Consider the following 18,356-nt stretch of genomic DNA (forward strand, 5'->3'; position numbering starts at 1 on the left):
ATTCTCGGTGCAGGAAGTCAAAGGTATTCCATTCTCAATCACTCTGATGTACCTAAACAATGTTTTAAAATGCATTGGCCCATTATCAGGCATGAATGCACATGGAAGATATTTAAGGTAAGATTTACATTTAGATATGATTCAGAATCATGTTTAACATCACTGGTGTATGTCCATGAAATTTACTGTTTTGCAGCAGCAGTACAGAGCAATACATAAACTATAAATTACAATAATAAACAATATTAATAAAATCGGAAGTGCATTTAAATCAATAGTAATAAGTATTTATCTAATGCTCTATCAACCATCTCTGCGTTTCACCTACTTAGAATTGAATATAAATTGCGGTATTGATACTGCCACTTTGGTTTATGCAGACAGCCATCACACAAGCATTTGTCCTCCCTGCTCCACGATCATTTTTCTCTTTTTCCCTATTGCTATCTATCTAATTTATCACTGTGTCGACACATTGTCTGCGCCTGTTGACAAGCTCCAGATGAATATTTCACATGTTCACAACCTTTAATGGAAATAAAGTCTCTTCTGCTCCGTCCTTAGTCTTTTCATTATATTTTACACCTAATATATTATCAGTCTAGATCCCTGACGGTCTGTTTCCATCTGTGTGGCATTGTATCAGATCTGAAGCCTCTCTGGGTATTAATTAGAGATGGGCAATATCTGCTGGACTAGCTAACAATGCCCTTATCCTGTAAGTATGTGGCGTAAGTGACATGCAAATCTGGATCTATTTACAACCTGAAGGAAAAATTGCTTTTAAATGCCCTTCTCTGTTTCCTTCCTGCAACCAACTGGTAATTACATGTGCTGCACATCTTCTCATTACATGGGACTTAATCTTCTCCATCAGTCCCCTGTGTGGTATCTCATCAATGGCACTCTGTGTATCCAAGGACATCACTTCTTTGCAATGTTCTCCTGCTCAAGAGCAGTACTTAAGTCCTTTGAAGTACAATGCATGACATTGTTTTGTCAATTGTGAGTGTCATTTTGTGCTGACATGCTAGACAAAGTATTTTATACTTAAAGTTCTTCCTGCATGAAGACCTCTCTAAAAATGCAGCCTTGCCTCATAGTCCATTACTATGTCAGGTCAAATTTTGAGCTCAAATTCCTAAAATTAGCGTAAAATATACAAGAATCTGGCACACAATGGCAGTGCTACCAACTGGGTAAAACTGACAATTGGCATCTAAGATTCAGGATAGTTTATTGTTATTCTTCACTACACGGGTGTATAGGAGAACAAAATGATTTTACTCCAGATCTGATATAGCATTAAAAAATACAATAAGCATAAAGAACACAATATAACAAAAATCACCATGGCCATCCTATGTCTGGGGATAGCTATGACGGTGGAATCTTCCTATTTACATATAGGATGAAATAGCTCATGTTTTGCTACTTGTTATCTTTTAAACTTTTTATATAATGTTTGTTTCATCACTTTACAATAATTAGCTTAGAAGTTGCAAATGACTGTAAATTACAATAAAGTATTGTTTGGTTAAAAACATTGCATTTTATAATGGTGACAGAAAGATAGCTCTTGTAAAATCCTTTGGTTTAAAAGTTCAACTGCAAAGCATATGTATTGATAAAATTAATATTTAATATGAACTTGCTATCTATTCCAGTAATATATGCCTGCTTTATATTTACCAATGATATCTTAATATGCCTGTATGCTCTTGGGGTTGAATTTTAAAGTGATATGCTGGATGCTAATTGGAATTAACGTCAAATAATTCTTTATGTTCCTCAAATGATCGGCTTTTATGGGGTTTGATTTATTAAGCTGTAAATCTTCCGTATCAAAATGAAACCGCAGCCATATGTGGAAAGTAGAACGTAAGGAAATAGCTGATCCCACACCCCACCCCAGGTACAGATGAACACAGCAGTTAAGTTCTAGCAATGCAATGCCTTGTTTTAATCGCACTTGTCAGAGATACACGATAGGATTTTAAACCGGACTTCCACCTGAAACGTTCAAAGATCAAATTAAATTTGCCAGTTCCTTTCCTCCCATAGTTGCTGCTCGACCTGCTGGAGGATGCATCTATAACAAGGAGTGAACAATCACTACAACAGAGAGTGTTGTTGTTCTGATAATTGTAACCCGAATCCCATTCTGAGGAAGAAACTACCAATGGTAAGAGATGGGTGAGCCCTCAGCCTTCTGAATCAGCTGGGATAAATCTTTTACCTAACAATACAGTTACTTAGCAGTTAACAATGGAATTATCATTGCTGGTTTATTTATTTATTTATTGAGATACAGTGGGGAGTACGCTCTTCTGGCTGTCCGAGCTGTGCTGTCCAGCAGCCCTTGATTTAACCCTAGCCTAACAATGCGACAATTTATAATGATTGATTAACCTACCAACCAGTAGGTCTTTAGACTGTGGGAGGAAACCCATGCAGAACGAACAAACTCCTCACAGGCGGTGGTGGGAATTGAACCCAGATCGTCAGTACTGTAATGCGTGGTGCTAACCACTACGCTAACGTACCACTCTGACCCTCACAGATCAGTAAATGATTCCAGCCACATGGTGTTTGCTTTGATTGAATGTGATTGGAATAAGAAAAAATTTTAAATGCAGAAAAAAAAGGAGACTACTATTGCCTAAAGATTGAGAAGCAATCAATTGCTGAATGCTCCACTCTCCCTTTCTTCACAGATACTGCTTGACCAGCAGAGTATCACCACCATTTTCTGTTTCTATACGGGTGAAAAAGATTTCAGGCCGTCACTTAATGTCCCAAGTATCTGCAAATTTCAAAGGAGTGGTAAATGTATGAGCAACTGCTTTATAACCCTGGACCACACTTTCTAGCCTTTCTCTTACTTTAATGGAAGTTGTGCAATTAATTTAGACTTGTTACCTTCAGGGTCTTTCTTCTCTTTATCCTGATATGTTAGGGCTCACTTTCAAGGATCTCATGTTCTCAATATTTGTTGCTTATTCTGGGGCAGCACGGTAGCATAGAGGTCAGCACAATGAGTTACAGTACAGATGGCCCAGGTTCAATTCCCGCTGCCGCCTGTGAGGAGTTTCTACGTTCTCCCAGTCATCACGTGTTTCCTCCCACAGTCCAAAGACGTACTAGTTAGTAGGTTAATTTGGGCATCGTAAATTGTCCTGTGATTAAGGAAGAGTTAAACCAGGGGGTTGCTGGGCAGCGTGGCTCAAAGGGTCGGAAGGGCCTACTCCACACTGTACCTCAGTAAATTTATTTATTATTATTTCCCTTTTGTTATATTTGCACAGCTTGTTGTCTTTCACACACCAGTTGTCCACCCTGTTGCTCTTTCATGAGATTTATTGACTATGAACTGAATCTCAGACCTGTATTTGGTGACTTATATGTTCTTTGATAATAAATTTACTTTGAACTTCTGAATTTCCCCCTATTACACACCAATGCCCATTCATATCTGTCATACCTTTGAGAAAAAAAAAGATCGGCTTCATCCAGTAAGTCATACTTGGTTAGAGAAAAGAGTGGGCGGGGTGGGAGGTAGAAAGGAAGAGGGAGAAAGAGATATTACAGGACATGGATTGAAGGAGGGTTTTGAGGGGTAGGGGTACCTGGAGAGGGAGAATATGGGGATGGGGCAGTGGGAGGGGGTTATTGAGTCCATGTATGTGATCTTCATGCATGTGTGGTTGGTGTGGTACAGGCATGAGTCTGTGTGTGTGTGTGTGTGTGTGTGTGTGTGTGTGTGTGTGTGTGTGTGTGTTTGTGTGTGTGTGCGTGTGTGTGTGTGTGTGTGCGTGTGCGTGTGTGTGTGTTTGTGTTGTGTGTGTGTGTGTGTGTGTGTGTGTGTGTGTGCGTGTGTGTGTGCGTGTGTGTGTGTGTGTGTGTTTGTGTGCTCCTGCACGTGCTAAGTTCATGCAGCTGATCTTGCCCTCTAATTGTCTTGAACCACCTAGCCACTAGATCAAGACTTCACTCTCCAAAAGGAAGAGTTAAATGTTACAAGAAGTCACACGTAAGCATCAAAATGCTGGAGTCTAAGTTATTTTACCTTGTCTCAACAGACTGCATTAGCACATGTTCTGAGTTTCACTATAGTTTGATACCACTTAAGAGTATAACCTTCATCGCTTTTTAATGCTGCTAATATCCAGGCTTATGCCCCTCCTCCTCACTGTAGTAGAATATGAATACAACCTTATTATAATAACTTGTTTGATCTCAATGCTTTAGTTATGTTGCCTAGCTTATTGTTTCTTTTCTTCTACAACCTCTAGGCCTTGAAAACTTAATTTTGCTGCCATCGCTACACTTGCCTGATTTGCCTTTTACAGTATTCAACACCTGTGAGGTTTTTCACGACCTCCATTGGGACCTCCCTGCTCATCTCACTTTTCCCAATTTCAACAAAAGATTTCCATTAATATATTATATATTGATTGTAGTCAAATGTTATACATAAAAATTAAATTAATTAATTAATTCAACATGTCAAATGCTAAAATAGTTTCAATTGCCAGCACAATTTGAAGCAAAACGTTGTGAATTGTTACTGAATGTGTTGCAGTTATCATGGCATTAGTAAGACCAATTATAATCCAAATGTTTGCTCATAATGGTTATATGTAAACAGGATCCATAAATGCAGTATTTTTAATAATAACATTTGCCGAGTACTTCACATTATTTCGATCTATTACATTGGAAGCTCGAAATAATAAAGAACGGGCATTGAAAACAATGCATGTATTACTCAGCAAGTTTAAGGCTATATAAAGAAATAGAAATGAGGTTTCACTTAAGATTGGCTTTTGCGGTTTACAATGTAAATGGAAAGATGATGTAAAAAATTCAATTTTTGAAAATAATTTTTGGTTATAAGATTATACTTTAGTTATGACAAGAGTAGTTCTTTCGCTGCAAGCAAATATTTTTCAAAGTCTATAAACTAGGTCGTCCCTTAGGCACACAACCCATCCACCATCTCAACCCCCTCCACCAATCCCTCTCCATGCTGTTGTTGCCTCTTATGACTTTGAAGCAATTATTCCCCATTGCTTAACTTATGTTATTTAATATTTTGTCTGTATCATAAGAACATAAGAGATAGAAGCAGCTGTGGGCAGTTCCCTTGGGTCTACTTCATCACATGATAAGACCAGTTCTCTGTCTCAAATCCACTTTCCTGGCTAATCCAGGAAGTGTATTGATTTTGTCCTTGAAAGTTATAAATAATTGTTCATCTATAGCCCCTTGAGGTAAGGAGCTCCAAAGAATTATGTGTTTAAAAAAAATCTCATTTCAACTTGACGTCGCATCCAGTGGCAATGCTAGACTCTCTATTGAGTCCTGTTGTAGGTCTCAGTGTGATCAGCTCTAAAACTCCAGTAAGTATAGGCCTTTCTTAATCTTTGCTTGTAGACAATCCTTTCATCCCTGGATTTAATATATCCTTCCTAGATAAGTAAACCAAATTTGCACACTACTTTCAAAATGAGGTCTCATCCGAGCCCTGTAAAATCTCAATAAGACTTCCTTACTTGTGCACTTTAATTCTATTTCAGTAAAGGCCATATACCACCTTACCTCACAATTTATCGTTGCGCCCTAACACTTGTTTACTTCTCTTTAATGAACAATCAAAACAAGATCTCTTTGTACATAAGCACTAATCAGAAAATATTCTATCTTCACTTGTCTTCCTGCCAATCTCTAAACCTCAGATGCCCCCACATTTTACCCAATCTGCCATCTTTTTCATTGCTTGTATCACCTATCTATATCCCTTTGCAGACTCCTCACAACACCCGCACTGCTTCGTTTACCAGCTCCCTGTCAATAATCAGCAACCCTGGGCAAATTAAACTGTGTCTTGTCTTCAGTGTCATTAGTATATATTCTGAACAGTCTAGGGCCCCTGAGATGCCCTATTAGTACCATTCTAAGGGAAAGAGCTATAGTATTTGCATAGAACCATATAGAATCTCTAGCAAGAGAAGCAGGCTATTGAAATTAACTAGCCCATGCTTCATTTTGGAACCTTAGAATTTAAGATGGAAATTATTTTGAGAGAGAATTTAGCATTCTACGCTTGGTAGCATTGTTTATGAAAACATCAGATAGAATCCAAACATAAATGATCTAAGCATTATTGAGTCATTCACTGAAGTTCTTTGATCAGGTTCTATACAATTAAAATTAATGGGCCTGTTTAGTTTCCTGGCAGAAATATGAAATCTTTAAGAGGAAACTTTACAAAAATTCCCTCTGACCTTCACGTGTACCCAAGAAAGGACTAATGTTATATATTTCAACCAAGGCTCGTTACAGAGTAGACTGAGATCATATTCTCACTGTACTTACAAGTGGTGTTCCATTGTTTTCCTGAACACAAAGATATAATGTCATCAATGTATAATTTTATAAGTATTCTCACCCAAGTATGAAACACCTTCTTCTGGTTTTATTGTTCCATATTTTACCATCATCTTCACAAAATCAATCAGCGTTTTCATGATAGTTATCAGAGTTTCCTTTTCCTTTGCATCTTGCTCTGTTATAAATAAAAAAAGTGTACTGTGTTAAATCCGCAATGTATGAATTGAAAAAAGTTTGAAATCAATTCAGAAGGAATATTGATGTAGATTTCGATTATGCAAGTCAATATTTTGAACAGAAAAGAGTTGTTTAAATTGAGATTACTTAATTGCTTTTGATACAGGAGTTAAAAAGCTGTTGATACGGAGATTAAATAGCCGAAGACTGGTGCCTACGATAATATTGTGGTTGTAGAACGCAAATGTATTGATTCTAGAATATATTGCTTCATTTTTTATACTGGAATGTGTTGTAAAATTGACTATTGTTTTTATGTGGTCATAGTGATAGTGGCAGAACTCTACTTCTGAAAAAAGGTTGTTAAATTCTTTCAGCAACTGCGTGATCACTTCCCAGAGCCAGCTCAAGTAGCTGCACAACAATTTGACATTAATATTGTATTTCTTAAATAATTAAATTAATAACATGAATTTTGAGTTTAATGAATCACATATTGGGGTTTGGCAGTGAACGAATTTATGCTAGGCATAAATTAGAATTTAACCTTCAGTGAGGTCCACGTGCCAATAGGTGAAAAAAGTTGTAGCACGCTGAAGAGGGGGTCCTGGACCAAACCAGCTGAGCACCTGCAAACATCGTTAAGCAACCAGACTGAAGAATAACTACAAATACAGGAAAATCTGTAGGTGCTGCAAATCCAAAGCAACACACTCAAAATGCTGAAGAAACTCAGCAGGCCGGGCAGCATCTATAGAAAAGAATATGTTTCGGGCTGAGATCCTTCATCAGGACTGGAAAAAAAGATGAAGGTGGGGGGAGGGGAGGAAGAAGTATAAAGTTGTCGGTGATAGGAGAAACCTGCAGAGTGAGAAGGGGTGAAGTAAAGAACTGGGAAGTTCATTGGTGAAAGAAATAAAAGACTGGAGAAGGGAGAATCTGATAGGAGAGGGTAGAAGACCATAGAAGAAAGGGAAGGAGGAGGAGCACCAGAGGGAGGTGATGGGAAGGTAAGGAGATAAGTTGAGAGAGGGAAACAGGAATGGGGAATGGTGAAGGGAGAGGCGCAATTACTAGATGTTCATGCCTTCAGGTTGGGGGCTACCTAGACGGAATATGTTGCTCCTCCAACCTGAGAGAGGCCTCTTCACAGCAGTAGAGGAGGCTGTGGCTAACATGTCGAAATGGAATTGGGAAGTAGAATTGAATTGGATGGCCACTAGGAGATCCTGTTCTTTTCTGGCAGAGGGAGCACCTACTCTTTCCCTGTTCTGTGGAGATTCTCTAGCACTTCGTGTGCGTTGAAGAATAATTACTGAGGCGCAGAGTATTTAATTCAATTCAAATCAAGTAGAGAACATGAAATTAGTAGAAGTGTAAAGGAGTGGGCTGGGAAACAAAAAATAAAATTACTTACTTTTATAACAATTATATAATAATAAATAAAGACTGAGGAATCAGGCTCCATATTTCTGAAGTTAATTTTCAGTGCAAGAGAGATCACGGGCAGAAATTGAGAGAATGTTCATAAAAACATTTGCTTACATTGGACAAGGTACGATTTTTCTGAGGAATTATAAATTCAAACAAGAAAGAAGACATTGATGTCTGTTAGTGCATGAAGCATTCTTGCAGGATCAGGCTTCTCAATCAGCAACCCCATATTTTCACTTTTAACTATGCATATGCATCGGTTTGAATTTACTGCCTAATATGCCAATTAACAAGTGAACACACTTTGCTCACTATTAATTCCATTACAAAATCCATCCTCTCAAAGATAAAGATAAGGATAAATTTTTGCTTTATTTGTCACATGTTCATCAAAATATGTGAAGCATACAGTGAAATGCATCGATGTATCAAATCAAATCAGTGAGATTAGTGCTGGGCAGCCCACAAGTGTTGCCACTCCTCCAGTGCCAACACAGCAAGCCCACAACTCACTAACCCTGAACGTATATCTATGGAATTACCTGTATTCAAACTCTGCAGCAAGTTGTAGAAGTTTGGAAAGTATTGAAGATCTTCCATGCCATCAGCAGTGAATTCATTCCCTCTTTGGTTCTTGTTACTGTTCAAGTCCCAACCGTTGCCTGGAGCACTGTTGCTCTCCCCCTTCACAAACTTACTTTGTTTCTTTGTAGGTTTTGTTTTAGGTCTCTGTGAAAAGGTGAGAAAATAGGAATTAGCTGTACTCTGATGAAAAATGTACCTATCAGCACAAGGCTACCCAGAGTAAAATCAGAAAGCACTTAAATCATGGAAAATGATTATAAACCTAATGGTCCGCTTGGATTTCACCAGAGCTCGAAACCTTATCACAGCTAACAGTGGATCAAAGCACTGAATTCCTGAGGTGAGGTTACAGAGACTCCCTTTGATATGGGTGCGCTGAACTGAGCGTGAGCCCTGGTTAAACTGAAGTCAATGGGAATCATGGAGAAATTATTCCAATGGTTAGAAATATATGTATCTCGCAGATAGGTAGGTGGTTATGGTTTTGAAAGGTCAATCATAACAATCCCAGAACAGAATTTCCTCATAGCAGCATCCTCAACTCAATGCTTCTTTCTTCCTTCTGTCATAAGATCAGAAATGGGGATGTTTATTTATAGTCAAATGATGTTCAACTCCATTCACATCTCCTCAGAGAATGAAAGCCACGTCTTGCGCTTTTGCCTAGCAATGACCATCTCCAAGTCCAATCAACTATTTTTGATGTTTAATTGCAGTAGGCTCACTAATTTCCTCAGTATCAACATCCTAAGGGCTGCCATTGAACAGAAATTCAACCAGACCTCTTTGCATAAAGGCAGTGGCTACAAGAGCAGGTCAGAAAGCTGGAGCAACAAATTATCTGCTGGAGGAACTCAATGGGTCCTGTATGAGTGCAGCTCCACCAACAATCAAGAAGTTTGACACCATGCATTCTGATTGATTGACACAATAAATATTCATTCTCCTCACTTTTGCCACACCAAAGCCACAAGGAGTGCCATCTCCAAAATTCACTGCATTTCCTCACTGGGCTAGTGCAAAGCAGAAAATAAATTGCTGGATGATCTCTGTGAGTCACGCAGCATCTGTAGAGGCAAAAGTATGGTTGATGTTTCAGGTCGGGGCTCTGCATCAGAGTGAGGGTGTAAAGGAGAGATGGTCAGGATATAGAGGTAAGGGGAAGGTTTGGTAGATCCTGTCTCACCTATCTCCATACATTAGCCATCTCCCCTCTACACACTCTGCCCTGATGCAGAGACTTGACCTGAAACATTCACCATCCCTTTACCTCCACAGATGCTGCCTGACGCACTGAATTCTTCCAGCAGCTAGGTTTTTTAGCTTCATATCCCAGCATCTGCACTTCTCAAATTGGCCAAACACTTTCATTGCCATTCCCATTCCTGTTCCGACATGTCGGTCCATGGATTCCTCTTGCGCCACGATGAGGCCACCCTCAGGGTGGAGGAGCAACACCTTATATTCCGTCTGGGAAGCCCCCAGCCTGACGGCATGAATATTGATTTCATCTTCTGGACCCTCCACTCATCTTCTTTTCCCCACCCTGGCCTCTTACCTCTTCTCAACTGCCTATCACTCCCCCTGGATCCCCTCCTCATTCCCTTTCTCCTATGGTCCACTCTCCTTTCCTATCAGATTCCTTCCCCTCCAGCCTTTTACCTTTTACCTTTCCCTCTTCCTTCCCCTCTCCCCACCCTTTTATTCTGGCATCTTCCCCCTTCCATTCCAGTCCCAAAGAAGAGTCTCAGCCCAAAACGTTGACTGTTTATTCATTTCCATAGATGCTGCCTTACCTGCTGAGTTTGTGTGTGTTGCTTCTGCTCAATATCTACAACCAAGAATGTCAAAGGCAGCAGATACACTAGGACAGGAACACAGACTGGTTTCCCTCCAAGACCCATCTGTGCTAGCTCTGAAGTAAAACCTTGTACCTTCATTGTCGCTCAGTCTAAATCGCAGAACTCTACACCCAACAGCTTTGTGGGATCACCTTCACCAGAAGGACTAGAGAACTTCAACAAACTGGGTTCCTACCACCTTCTCAGGGGCGATTAGGGATGGTCAATAAATGCTGGTCTCAGCAGTCTTGCCCACATACCATAAAATAAATAATTTTTAAGAATGATCTTGGGCAGCTGATTGAACAAGGTATGATGGAATGGTTTTATTTGGGTCCATATCTGCAATTTTCTCCAGGCGATACTAACCTAATCAGGTCATCGTGGAGAAGCAATAAACTGGCTGGATGCACTCCACAGCTTGGGGAAGAGTCAAGCTAAGTACTTTGGTGGCTATTGTCCTGTGAAATTTGAATCTTGAGAGCAACTGTGTGACTTACTCATTCTCAGTCACAAACAAGGCTCTAACTCGGGAAGTATAAGAATAGCAGAGCTCCTCTGAAGAATATTTTCATGTTTCCCTTAAACTGCTGCACAGTTTCCCAAATGAAAGCTGACATTATATTCCAAGTCAAGTTGAATGCAAAATCATGCATAGGTTTTTATTGGATATCAGCAGTAGAAAGTGCATATAAATGCAGATAGTAACATTTTAATATCAGAGCATAAATAAAATACTGGCATGTTTTTTGGTAGATACATTACTCTTACATTGGTCACTATTTTCATTAAGGAAGGCAATAATTGTTTAGAAGTTTCTCCCACTAAAAAATGACCTGCACAGAAATGCAGGAAGATATTAAGTCTAATGTTAACATTTCTTCCATTCCTGTGAGGGATTTGTTAGCTTTGTTCATCAGCTCTCTGCATAGAATTGGCTCAGAGACAGTACTCAGAGAGGAGTCATAAGACTATGACAAAGGAGCAGAATTAGGCCATTTGGACCACAGAGTCTGCTCCACCATTTCATCAAGGCTGATTTATTATCTCTCTCAACCCTATTTTACTGCCTTGCCCCTGTAACCCTTGACACCCTGGTTAATAAAGAACCTATCGGCCTCTACCTTAAATATACACAATGATTTGGCCTGCAGAGCTGCCTGTGGCAATGAATTCTACAGATTCACCACCCTCTGGCTAAAGAATGTCTTCCTTATCTGTATTCCAAATGGATGTCTCTCTATTCTGAGGCTGTGCCCCCGGACCTAGACCCCCCACAAAAGGAAACATCCTCTCCATATACACTCTATTAGTCCTTTCAATATTCAATATTGAAATTAGATCCTCCCTCATTCTTCTAAACGCTGGCAAGTACAGGCCCAGCACCTCTGATTTTTTAAAATTGTCTCCCCATTTAGAAAATAGTCCATGCCTTTATTCCTTTCCCCGAAGTGCATGACCATGAACTTCTCTGCTCTATATTACATCAAGTACAGAACTTTTGCTACTTAGGAAGCAGGGTGACATCAGATGGCAGGTGCGACATGGACATCAAAAGAAGAATAGGGATGGCAAAAGACACCTTTATGAGAATGAAGAGTATTCTGACCAATACTAAACTAGGCATGACAACCCGCCTCAGAGTACTGAAATGTTACGTTTATCCAGTCATGTTATATGGCTCAGAATGTTGGACAATATCTAGTAACCTGAGGAAATGAATTGAAGCAGCAGAGATGTGGTTTTTGAGGAGGATGCAAAGAATATCATGGACGAAATGAATGTCTAATGAGGATGTCATGTAAAGAGCAAACACAAAAAGAGAAATAATGTATGAGATCATGGAAAGACAACGTAACTTCATTGATTACGAAAGAGGAGTTAGAATGCACAGTAATTATGGGAAAGATTGAAGGGAAGAAAGCAAGAGGAAGACAAAGACAAATGATCATGGAGACAGCAGCCCAAGAACTGGAAATGAATACCAATGAATTGATCCACTTGACCTGAAACAGGAGTGTGTGGGCCATGGCAGTCAAAGCTCAAACTGGGCATGGCACCTGATGATGATGATGATGATCATATTCCATCTTCTTTGCCTATTCTCCCAATATGTCTTAGTCCTCCTGCTTCCTCAACACTACCTGCCCTTCTACCTATCTTTGTATCATTTGCAAAACTTGACCACAAAGCCACCACCTTCATCCAAATCATTGACATAAAATGTGAAAAGTTATGGCCCCAAAACCAACCCCAGAGGCACACTACTAGTCACTCGCTGCCAACCAGAAAAGGCCCACTTTACTCCCACTCTTTACTTCCTGCCATTCAGCCAATCTAAGTACTTTTCCTTTAACATCAAGGCTCTTATTTTGTTAAGCAGTCTCATGTGTGGCACCTTGTCAAAGGCCTTCTGAAAATTCAAATAAACAACAGCCACCGACTCTCCTTTGACTAACTATCCTGCCTGTCATGTTGGTGTTCCAGTGTTTTTCTTTTCCATAACATTTAACAATATTGAAGACATAAGTTAAGAAAAGATACCTTTAGGTAGAAGTTTACACAGTCTCTTTGATGTCCTGGAGTGCACCACACTCCATGTTGTGCATATTTTCAGCAATGTGATCACAGTTGAAGGATAACGTTCAAAGAGCTGCAACTAACTGCAGGGAAAAATTATTCGGTAATCCGTTCACCGAAGTTGATTAAGGGAGAGCAGGAAAAATGGCTCCTCTTCAAACAGCTGTACAGAATCTTTTTTAGTTGTTATCCAGGACAGGTAATGCCTCAGTGAACATCAACCCAGAAGGTATGCCTGAGTTAATGAGAGCAGCTTGAATGTATAACCCAGGAGGTGAGAGTACTTCCCACTGAGCCATAGCTGATACCTAGCATTTTTTGTCAAACTAATTAATCAGGGTATACTTTCATGTTTTTTAATGTTACTTTAATATATTTCCTGTGTTCTGTAATTTATGAGGATAATTATGCAAACTTCAAGGATGATAGAATTTGCACTATCTACTTGCCAAGGACTCGCGAATGAAAACGTCCTTTGTGGTTTCTTGCCAAACCTAAGGTGTAAAGATTGTGGCTCTCTTGATGAATAAACCGTTCTACTTTTGTAAAAGCATCTTCTCCTAAATTCTAACAGCACCCGATGACTGATGCTTGTTGATCTCACCTTCTCAGTGTAAATATTAAAATCTGCTCTACTGATTTTTCTGCAAATATCAAGGATAGATAGATACTATCAAACAAGTACTATTTTTCAGTATTATGACAATTTACATTCAGCGGTAACTTCTGTACCCAATAAAGTAGCCACTGAGTGTATATTCATGGCTTTCTGCCGCTGTTGCACATCCACTTCAAGGTTTGGCCTGTTGTATGTTCAGAGATGCTCTGCTGTACACCACTGTTGTAATGCATGGTTATTTGAGTTGCTCTCGCCTTCCTGTCAGCTTGAACCAGTCTGGCCATTCTCCTCTATCTCTCTCAAAGTATTGTCGGCCACAGAACCGCCACTCACTGGATGCTTAAACTCTAGACTGCTGTGCGTGAAAGTCCCAGGAGATCATCAGTTTCTGGAGATACTCAGACTACACCTTCTGGCACCAACAATTATCTCCTGGTCAACAACACTTGGATCACATTTCTTCCCCATTCTGATGTTTAGTCTGAACAACAACTGAACCTCTTGACCATGTCTGCATGCTTTAAAGCATTGAGTTGCTGCCTCATGATTGGCTGATCAGATATTTACATTAATGAGCAGGTTTAGTAACCATGAACATACACTCAGGAGGTACTAATAAAATGGTCACTGAGTGTACAAATACCATTTATCTGGGAGATTGTACATAGGTGAGGATGTATCTTGGTAATTCAATGAACTTACCACTTTCTTCTCCCCTTCTCCTTCTGTCAAGTCTTCATCTGTCTTCTTAACAGGGTAATCATCATTTTCAACCCTCACTTTGTTCTTACGAGCTTCATTGGTAATAATTTTTTGCAGAGCAACAGCAACTTCTTCCTCTAGATTGTTAGCCTGATTTTCTGTTATCTGTTAGAAGAGCGTATCAACACATTCAGGTATAAATATCAATACTTTCTTTATTTCCTATTTTTCCCCAATTGTTCCATGTGTATGTAGAATCAGTTTGTCCCGTGCCATTCTGTGGCACAAACTAATAGCACTTCAGCAGAAGGTGAGGTAATGTTGCAGCGCAATAACATCTCGATTCGACCACACTTGAAATTATATTCAGTTCTGGTTGCCTCATTATAGGAAGGATCTTGAAACTTTAGTGAGGGTGCAGAGGTGATTAACCAGGTTGACGCAACACACCTAAAATGCTGGAGCAACTCAGGCAGCGTCAATGGAAAAAAAGTACAGTCGAAATTTCGGACCGAGACCCGTAACGTCGACAGCACTTTGTTCCATAGCTGCTGCCTGGCCTGCCAAGTTTCTCCAGCGTTTTGTGTGTGTTGCTCGGATTTCCAGCGTCTGCAGATCTTCTCTTGTTCATCAGGGAGATTAGAAAGGTGATAGGTTGAGCGAGCTAGAGATTTTCTCTTCGGAGAGGAGGGTGAGCGGCAACTTGACGGAAGTGTACGATATGGTAAGAGGCATAGGTCGAGTGGATGGCCATAGACATTTTCCCAGGGGGAATGGCTAATACAAGGAGGTATAATTTTAAGGTGTTGGGAGGAAAGATTAGGGGGGATGTCAGTGGCAGGTTGTTTCCAGAGAGCGGCAGGTGCATGGAATGTGCTGCTAGGGGTGGTGTTGGGGCAGATACATTAGGAACATTTATGAGACTCATAGAGAGGCAAATGGATGAAAGAAAAATAGAAGGCCATCTGAGGAGGAAGGGTTAGATTGGTCTTGGTGTAGCATAAAGGGTTAGTGCAATTTTGTGAGCCAAAGGACCAATGCTGTGCTGTAAAATTCTATCATGTATGAGAACAAAGCTGTTCACATTTCGTAGGTCTGCTTTTAATGTATTAGATTTCAACAGACTTGTGAAACTTGAACAGCTAGTTATCTGCGGACTGGTTATCATATGAGGCTGTTAGTAGTCTTGGCCAATATTTCCAGTTCCATCTCTGCTCCCATTTCAGCAGAAAGCAGAGCTGAATCCTGGAATTTCTTATTTAGTGCATATTGTGGTATTTTTCCCTGATTAAAAACTGGGGATATGAGTGACTTCCAGTTGTAATTAAACTGAGGGATCTATTTTAAATTGTGACAGTGTGAAGCTGGTTCCCATAATTATTATTAGTGCATTTGAAATAGCTCTGGACAAAATCTTATTGCTATTCAATTCAATTATTGCTAAAGATATTGAGATTATTAATTTTTCTTTTACTTAAATGAAACCAGGCACAGACAAGAAAATCAAGAAATCCACTAATAGAGTCATAGACCACTACAGCACAGAAACAGGCCCTTTGGCCCATCTAGTCTGTGCAGAACTATTAACCTGCCTAGTCCCATAGACCTGTACCAGGAACATAGCCCCCCATACCCCTCCCCTCGTATCCCAAATTTCTCTTAAATTTTGAAATTGAATCCCCATCCACCAGTTCCACTAGCAGCTCGTTCCACACTTACCATCCTCCAAGTGAAGAAGTTCCCCCTCATGTTCCCCTTAAACTTTTCACCTCTCAGCCTTAATCCATGACTTCTAGTTCTAGTCTTACCCAACCTCAGTGGAAAAAGCCTGCTTGCCTTTACCCTGTCTATACCCCTCAAAATTTTGTACACCACTACCAAATTTCCTCTCATTCTCCTATGCTCCAGGAAGTATCTGTAATCTGTAATCTCTGAAAGAAAATGAAGGGGGCAGGTAGCGAACACTCAACGTGGGGGAAAGAACAGAAAGACAGCCGAGAATGCATTTTACATAAAGCTGTTTTAGGACAGAGAGAGAAGGAAGAAAAATATTGAAAAGAGCCCAGAAATTATTCAGAGCTGGAAAGTGGAATAGAGAAAAAGCTGCAAAACCACAATATCACTTTCCTTTTAGTGTGTACTGTGAGCATGGTTCATGTTTACAATTTTCTTAGTCTAACATCTTAAAGCAGAAAAGAAAATACAAGAACAACATGCCCTGAAAATATTTAAATGTAATTGTATTATTGTAATGTTGGTATCCACCTAACTTATAATAATTAAAACTCAGCTGTTAATGTTAAATTATGGAGAGGGTGCAGAGCAGGGAGGGTTAATGAATTTTCCTATGGTCTTGATTCTTGTACTGTTTATATTGTTCATGTCTTCTCAATTTGTAAAGTAATTATGATTTGCTGGCAGCTTCCCCCTAAATTCCTTGAGGCACATATGACACACTAATGAGCTGTCAGGGAGGCAACAATGGTCTTCCAGTATGATTTTCAATCAGGCATTAGAATTGATGCATAATTACCCTACTGTTCAATCCCCTGTTAATTTCTGCCTGCAAAAGGAAAGGCTATTAAATGCATTTTCTTTTTTGACTGCATTGTAAATGTATTCTTAAATTTTAGAGCTCTACCAGTCCTAAGTTTAGGAGCTTGGAAACGATCCTGTCAAACACCCCTCTGTCGTTCTCTTCATAGATCCTATTGGCGATTTTCTGGACAATATCTTCAGCTGTTAATGGTGTCCCATCCAATTGGTGTAGACCATCCGGGTCATCTGCAAGGAGAAAGGACTTTGGATCACATATTATATTTTAAAACAAAGTATCTATTTTTAGAAACTACTAAATAGTAATTGTAAGTATATAACCAGCGAGTCTAGACCATATAGACCAAGTTAATCCAGATGAAAAACTATATATCATTAATGGCGAATGAAGAGAAAGTAATAGGATGAGACCTTCATCTTTGTAATCCATTGCATTTTTTGTGGAATCATCATAATCCTCCGCCAGTCTCCTGCTCTTGGTGGAATCGACATTGACCGGGGAAGGAGAGGGGTCGCTTGGGGAGTTTTTGGTGATGTAATCTTCCATCTCTCTCTCTTTTTCCGCCAACGATTTCAGCAGCATGAAGTCATCTGCAAACGAATTATTCTGCAGTGGGACCTTGTCCTCTGTAAAGAAATGAAATCGATTGTTGAACAGGGAATGAGAAGTAAATAAGACGAGATTGAATGTCTGCCGCGCGTTGCATAGTAATTTAAGCAACATTGCGCTTACCTATAGATGTTGATTGACTGACTCGTGCAGCCTCCGCTATCTAGAGAGAGAGAAATGTTAACAATTAAAATGTGTCAGGAGATTCTTCCAAACAAGTTCAAGAAATCCCAAAATAGAAGAGACGGTTATGTAGAATATCATCATCACATGGCGGTAGGTATCTCTGAAGGACTTAATTTGATTTATTTGGAGAAGTCACGGTCCGAAACGTCGACTGTTTATTAATTTCCATAGATGCTGCCCGACCTGCGGAGTTCCTCCTGCGTTGTGTGTGTGTTACTATTAACCATTTCAAGGGATATTTTAAAATGTTTTTTTTTTAAAAAAAGGGGACAGCATCATCAATGAAATGATTACGAAAGCATTTCTAAATGTAGTAGATGAACCGACAATCAAACTCCACGCTGAAGCAAAAGTACATGCCTTACCTGTTCTTCGACCGGTCTTTCGGCTGACAATTCCCGGTTAGACACTGCTTTGTCTGAAATGAAAAGAGCAAATGTGAGCAGAATGTCTGGATAAAATGTCCATCTCCCGGGATGCCCAACAGATCCTAAAGATGTTAATTATCAAAGTACAAAGTATAATTTACGTTGGTTATAAAAAAAAGGACCAAATATTGGCGATAGGTGGAAACAACTGAAATGCATGTAAATCTGATCTAAACACGTCCTTACCACGGGTTTGACATATAGAAATTGTCACCAAGCCCCAATGCTACCTATCGATGTTA

At 39.7% G+C, this 18,356-nt stretch overlaps 1 protein-coding gene across 2 annotated transcripts in view; it reads right to left on the reverse strand.

The window, feature by feature from the left end:
* scg3 (secretogranin III) overlaps positions 1 to 18,356 on the reverse strand; it is a 62,236-nt gene that overhangs the window by 21,572 nt on the left and 22,308 nt on the right. For both annotated transcript variants that reach the window (XM_063065986.1, XM_063065985.1), the window contains exons 2-8: positions 18,052 to 18,104; positions 17,624 to 17,663; positions 17,302 to 17,517; positions 16,976 to 17,118; positions 14,335 to 14,499; positions 8,550 to 8,736; positions 6,455 to 6,571 (exon numbers count right to left, since the gene is read on the reverse strand). In XM_063065986.1, coding sequence (XP_062922056.1) covers positions 6,455 to 6,571; positions 8,550 to 8,736; positions 14,335 to 14,499; positions 16,976 to 17,118; positions 17,302 to 17,517; positions 17,624 to 17,663; positions 18,052 to 18,104 — 921 coding nt within the window. The remainder of the gene's footprint in view (positions 1 to 6,454; positions 6,572 to 8,549; positions 8,737 to 14,334; positions 14,500 to 16,975; positions 17,119 to 17,301; positions 17,518 to 17,623; positions 17,664 to 18,051; positions 18,105 to 18,356) is intronic.

Source organism: Mobula hypostoma, chromosome 13, assembly GCF_963921235.1.
Source record: "Mobula hypostoma chromosome 13, sMobHyp1.1, whole genome shotgun sequence".
NCBI classification, from domain to species: Eukaryota; Metazoa; Chordata; class Chondrichthyes; order Myliobatiformes; family Myliobatidae; genus Mobula; species Mobula hypostoma.